The following is a 6,152-nucleotide window of genomic DNA, read 5'->3' on the forward strand; positions in this document are numbered from 1 at the left end:
AACAGTGCTCGCTGACTTTAAAGCAGGGCACCCTCCTGCATTCTTAACACACTCCGAGGTGTGCACGAGCGCATTTAGGGTGTCTGTAATGAGCCGATTTCGTGTTAAAAAAATGCTGGGTTAAATACAACCCAGTGCTGGGTAAAATAGGGACAAACCCAGCAATTGGGTTGTTTTGACCCACCCTATGACTACAACTACCATCATTTGAATTGACATAAAATTATCGTACATCTTTTCCATTATTGATCGTACATCGTACAGAGGTCAAAATTATCGTACAAATACGATAATTATCGTATGTCTGGCAACACTGCCACCATATTTCCTGTCAGAGGGACTCTTTCTGGCGGGCTCTTCAACGGGTAAGCAGCTACTTCCAATTCAGTCAGAACATTGTTTTCGTCGTAACTGGAACCGGCAACCTGTACGACTTTTACCCTTATTTTTTCAAACATCAAAATATTTAATATATGTAGCTATTCGAACGAACGTCTAAGTAGCCTACATTAAACAAACCTAATCCGGTTTTCTATAGGTAGGCCTGTTGTACATCAACATTCAACGAGAAGAATCACAAATGGATAGATGAATACAAATATGTACAGTACTTTCATACTTACAATAGGGTTGACAGTTAGAACCTTAAAATGTCATTTGCGAACGAAAACCGCTTACGTCTCTGTTCGAGTCAAAGTTTTTCGACGCGTGACGTCCTGCGAACGACGCGACCAAGATATAGGAATAAATCAACAAATAAATAAGCACATAAATAGGAATAAATAGATTATAAGTCACTCGTGAATCCTTGAACACATGAGCCATGCACGAGTCTTTCTAACTGTGGGGGTAAAAGCTGTAGTAGCCGATGTCCTTGGAGCAGTTTTTCTCGCATTCCCTCGGCGTCAACATTTCAGATTTTAATGGAGACGATGTCTCGGAAACCGGCGTGGCAGATGGCGAAATCCTCCTCCGCTTGGCTTGCTCAAAAATCCCAGAATCGCTCGAATCGATCGACTTAATTGAGGACGGGGTTTCTATCCAGCTGGATTCAGACAGGTCTTTGGGTTTGGACTCATCCGCGACGCCTAGCGGTGACCTCTCTGGCGCGATGGCGTCTCCGTCCTCGAGGCCAGGGACCAGGTAAGTGGAGGAGGTTCTGCTCCCCACGGAGTTGGATGGCCAGCAAGACAGGACAGAGCTGGACTTGCTGCAATATTGCGGTGGCGTGCGGGGGCCCCACCCCGGCGGCTCGCCGTAATACCCCAGGGGTCTGTTAGAGCATCCCGCGCCGGGCAAGGGCAGCGCTTTAACTCCAGCAGCTGCGTACGACAGAAGGGTTGCCGCGTTACCGGCAAAATCGGCAGCCGCTGCAGCATCGTATGCCGAGGCGGCAAAGTCCAGTCGGTTGTTGGCAGGGGTGACAAACCATCGCTGCGGGGAGGCCACCGTGGTCTCCTCGGTTTGTTGCGGGGAGAGCAAGCTGTTACTAAGTGGGACGCTGCGGTCCGTGCCAGGAGCGCCTCCGACGCCAGGGTGAAAGCGGGACTTGGCATACGAGCTGACAAATTGGTCCTGCAGGAAAGAACCAGTCATGGCATATCTTGCGCTAGGCATGATCTGAGAGCGCGGAGAGTCACCCGGGGACGGCGTCAACCGATCGATGTCGCACCCTGTGTAGACACTGGAGAAAGATGGTGGACAAACACGTTAATGTTGCATATGAGAAGCGTAGCTAACCGTAAATAAAGCGTTGCAAATGTGCTGGAGAGCATACGATTTTTCCTCACAATTTTCCATTCTGTGCGTAATTGCGCGAATAAACAAATTAGCATCTGCGCACGGTCAATCCATATGCATACTGCACCAGATTATAATTATTCGAAAATAACTAAACGGTATTGTTTTTCTCAACTTTTCTAAATAAATATTACTGGCCAAAACACACAGTACGCGATAAAGCCATAATGAGATGCTGTGAAGGGAAATTAAGATTTTAGTCTAGAGATTTGCCAGGCCAAAGCACAAAACACTCGCAAATGCTTATTAATACACCGGCCAATTGGGAATTCAACGTTTTCGAACAACTCAAAGGGAATTCAAAGAGTTAAAATCATCTTTGTGCGATTTGACACTTTAAGCAGCATTCTTTCATGCAGATGCACCGATTTGAAAAATAAATAAAATGACACATGATTCTTAGTTCTTGCAAGAGTGCTAACCTGCCAGAGTTGTGTGGTCTTTATGTCGGAGAAATAGAAACACGCGTGCACATATACAGAATGTATTTTGGTTAAGCGCATAAAACAAATGTAATTCATGTGCGCCTAAATTAATTTCACTCAAATTAATTGTTTAATATGATTAACCCTGACTACATTTTTTTATATGCGAGACAGGATAGAAAAGGTCACAATTTCAACAAGAGAAATCAAAACTTACGTGTCATAATTGTCACGGAATCCCTTTGCAAATGGATTGTGGTCGATTTTTAGCTGCGTGATCTAGAAATGACAGAAATTTCAAACACTTAAAAACGTTTTACCTCATCAAATCAATCGAATTTTCAGAAATCAAACTTCTTTCTTACATCAGTATTTTGATATGCGGTGACCGCAATAAACTGCGTCTCCGGGAACGTGAAGGTCTGCACGCGCCCGGGTTGGCTCGTGTCCTCGGTTCCGTCCTCGTTCACCTGCACCACATGCAGTCGAGGCTGGTATTTATGCAGCGACTGCAGGACGACCATCTGCAGGAATTCAAGCGAAAAAACGAGTCAGAGAACATCTCATGCGTCTTTACGCTCCCGTTGTTCCATTTCGAACAGCAACATTAAACTAATTTAGCTACATTTTACCAACAGTTTTGTCAGCTTATTTAAATGTAATTCATGGTTACATGTAAATTAACCGGTTTAACTAAAGTAATTTAAATATATACTTTTATTATGGCTGGAAAAAAATGTTTCCACGTGGTTACAACAACGGATGTTAAGGTAGCTTATTTTCATTTTTAAATGATCTTACCACAAAATATACGTTTTTATATTTAGATAAATATGAACTAATACTAAAAAAAAGTAACGAGATGCTTGTAATTCTGACTGTAAAGTGCAATTTCTGTAAAGACCTACCAATAATTTCATTTTCTCTAGACAGAAATGCACAGCATTGTTGTTAATATTTCTAACGCAGTCTGAATGCATGACAGTAGGAAGACTAAAAAAATAAATAAATAAATAAAATAAAAAAATAAATAAATCTATCGATAAATAACTAACCTGTCCTGTGTTGTTCGTTGCTCCTTTATTGTTGGTTAGTTTAAGTTTTCCAAAGGATATCTCTTGACGCATCCAGTGCGCACCGGTGTTTGGCGAATCCGGGTGCATGTACACTCTGTTTCCTGTTTACAATAGAATTGGAATGTCAGTTCTGAGCCAGGACAACAACAAAAATAATAAATAAATCAATGATTAAAAATAAAAATGTTATTCAAACAGATAATAATAGTAATAATAAATACAAATAAACAACAACAACAACACATTTCGATTATTTATTATTATTATTATTATTATTATTATTATTATTATTATTACTACTACTACTACTACTAAAGCCAAAAAAGAAATAAAACCATATTTGTTTACCTGTAACATTCGTGTCCGCTTTGCCGCACGGGACCCATTTTCCTCCTTGAAAGCGCCAATGGTTCGGATCCGCAAGAATCACGTCCACGAAGATATTGTAATGCGCCGTTGGGTCAAGACCAGATACATTGAAACTCAAAAACGGGAACATTCGCCTGAGGGTATATAAAACGTAAACGTTTCAGTGCACAAAACTGCAGCTCTGCTAGCCAACGCGGGTTTGCGAGCTTTAATTTGAATATGAAAAATATGTTTTCTAAGGACATTAAATAATTTTAAAAAAAGCACTAAACGAATGTAAATATTTTGGAAAAGCAAATCTAAAAACAATACTTTGGATTAATAAAGACGAACACTTAAAAATAAAGGTGCTTCACGATGCCATAGAAGAACCTTTTTTGTCTAAAGGGTTCCACGAACCTTTAACATATGAAGAACCTTTCTGTTTCACAAAAGCTTCTTTGTGGCGAAAGAAGGTTCTTCAGATTATAAAAATGTAAGAAAGAGATGGTTCTTTAAAGAACCTTTGACTGAATGGTTCTTCTATGGCATCGCTGTGAAGAACCTTTTAAGCACCTTTATTTTTAAGAGTGAAGGATATAGCAGGAATATTAGATGGTTTTAAACACAAAAAAAAAAAAATTCCAACGAATAATAAAAAATAAATACAAATGCATTAAAGAAAATAAACAGGCGGATCAAATTAAATTTTATTTTTGTTTTTGGAAAATGCAGACCAAAAAAAAAATCTTAAAGCTCTTACGGAAGAAAAAAGTGCGTTCCATGTAATTTGCCCACCTTTGATATAGCAGGAATATTAGATGGTTTTAAATACAAAAAAAATAAATAAATCCAACGAATAATACAAAATAAATACAAATGCATTAAAGAAAATAAACAGGCGGATCAAATTAAATTTTATTTTTGTTTTTGGAAAATGCAGACCAAAAAAAAAATCTTAAAGCTCTTACGGAAGAAAAAAGTGCGTTCCATGTAATTTGCCCACCTTAATTTGTTCCATAGATATTTCCGAAACGAAAACAAATTTGTGGAAAATAGCCTAGTAGTTTGCAAACGGACAACTGCCCATCACCTACCGTCCTTGCTTGGTAATAATCATCTCCGTTTGATGTCTGTGAAATTTAATCCACAGGGCTCTGTTGCAGAGGTAAACCTGTGCTTTGCCGGGAACGAGCCCGGCCTGAGCGGAGGAAAACTGGTAGAAAGCCGTGCCTTGGTACGCGTGTCCGTACTGCTGCGCGTATGGGTAGCCCGCCGTCGGATAGCCTTGCGGAGAAGAGTTGCTCAGCAGACTGTTGTAGGCTCCGTTCGTGATGACCGGATGGTGAGCCATGTACCGGCTCGGGCTGCCGATGGAGAAAGCCGGGTGCGTCGGTCCATGCTGACTCGGGTAGGGAAACATGGTGGTGGGACTCGGCTGAACTTGACTGGACTGAGACAGGAGATACCTTTCTCCCGCAGATCCATCGAAAGTGTGACGACTGTCGGCGACTCCGTCAATATCAGGAGAGAGTTTGCCTCGCTGGACGTCCCCTGATGAGTCCTTGGAGTCGGCGAAATTGTCTGCCTCTGACTGATTCGTCATCCCAACGGAGTTTTTTTTCAGAGGTGAACTTCTCTCCAGGTTGTCGCCGATAGATATAATAGGGTAGTCCTGCAAGGCGAGCTCAGATGCTTGTGCGTTTGGGTAGCCACTGCCCACAATCATGCATTTCTTGGAGCGCGCGAGAGCTGGCGAGATGCAACGCTCGAGCTGCATCGCTCGATGACAAATAGCAATTAACGCGAGCGCGAGAGAAAACTAACGCCTTCCTGCGGTTCGAGCTACTTTGTGCAAGACGGCAAATTAGCCAATTGACACTAGCCTGCAATCAGAAAAGGCTTTGCTTTTCAGTCCTCGGTCTGCATGGTTAATGAATCAACTTTTGCTATTGGTTAACACGTGACGGTAATTTAATTAGACAGAACTTAATTAGTGTAATCAAGGAGGCTTACACGCCACAGTGTATTCACTTCTGCTGGTCATCCATGTTTGTATATTATAGTCTGTGAAAATTGGGGCTCTCGTGATTCTTCAGGAGCGCACTAAGTAGTGCAAATATACCATATTGTCTTCCCTTCGAGGCCATTGTGTGAATACGGTGGAAGTCGGCAGGTTTAGCACGAAAACTTCATTATTCATTATTTAAAGCGCTTGAAATGACACGCCTCGCGCACTACCTAAAATGTTTGCGTTATAGCGTGAAATCTTGGCTTCTCTTGAAGATCTGTTTACTGCTCCCAAGACATGTAAATATTTTATGTGGATGGACTACTTCAAGTTACGCATTCAACGCTTCAAAACATGCATTAAACAATAAAATCAGGCAGGAGTCGACCACATTTTGGAGAAAAAAAAAATGCGTTTGTCAATTTATTTGATAATATATCTTGAAATTATTTGTCATATCTAAAATAGTACATACAATAATTAAATGTCTGT

At 41.1% G+C, this 6,152-nt stretch overlaps 1 protein-coding gene across 1 annotated transcript; it reads right to left on the reverse strand.

Moving 5' to 3' along the window:
- Positions 1-356: 356 nt before the first annotated feature.
- Positions 357-5,561, reverse strand: LOC107674767 (T-box brain protein 1-like). The gene is made up of 6 exons (XM_016468861.1): positions 4,747-5,561; positions 3,650-3,804; positions 3,281-3,402; positions 2,591-2,749; positions 2,443-2,504; positions 357-1,684 (listed from the first exon to the last, which is right to left on the reverse strand). Exons 1-6 carry the CDS (start codon positions 5,427-5,429, stop codon positions 838-840), a joined length of 2,028 nt encoding a protein of 675 aa, XP_016324347.1. The 5' UTR covers positions 5,430-5,561; the 3' UTR covers positions 357-837.
- Between the last annotated feature and the right edge of the window lie 591 nt (positions 5,562-6,152).

This window comes from Sinocyclocheilus anshuiensis, unplaced genomic scaffold (assembly GCF_001515605.1).
Source record: "Sinocyclocheilus anshuiensis isolate Anshui unplaced genomic scaffold, SAMN03320099.WGS_v1.1 scaffold680, whole genome shotgun sequence".
Taxonomy (NCBI): domain Eukaryota; kingdom Metazoa; phylum Chordata; class Actinopteri; order Cypriniformes; family Cyprinidae; genus Sinocyclocheilus; species Sinocyclocheilus anshuiensis.

Coding starts and splice junctions, on each gene's coding strand:
- LOC107674767 (XM_016468861.1), bottom strand. CDS start 5,429: ATGCAGCTCGAGCGTTGCATCTCGCCAGCTCTCGCGCGCTCCAAGAAA. Junction 2,750..3,280: donor CAACGAACAACACAGGACAG/GTTAGTTATTTA, acceptor GAATTCCTGCAG/ATGGTCGTCCTGCAGTCGCT. Junction 1,685..2,442: donor TTCCGTGACAATTATGACAC/GTAAGTTTTGAT, acceptor ATCTTTCTCCAG/TGTCTACACAGGGTGCGACA.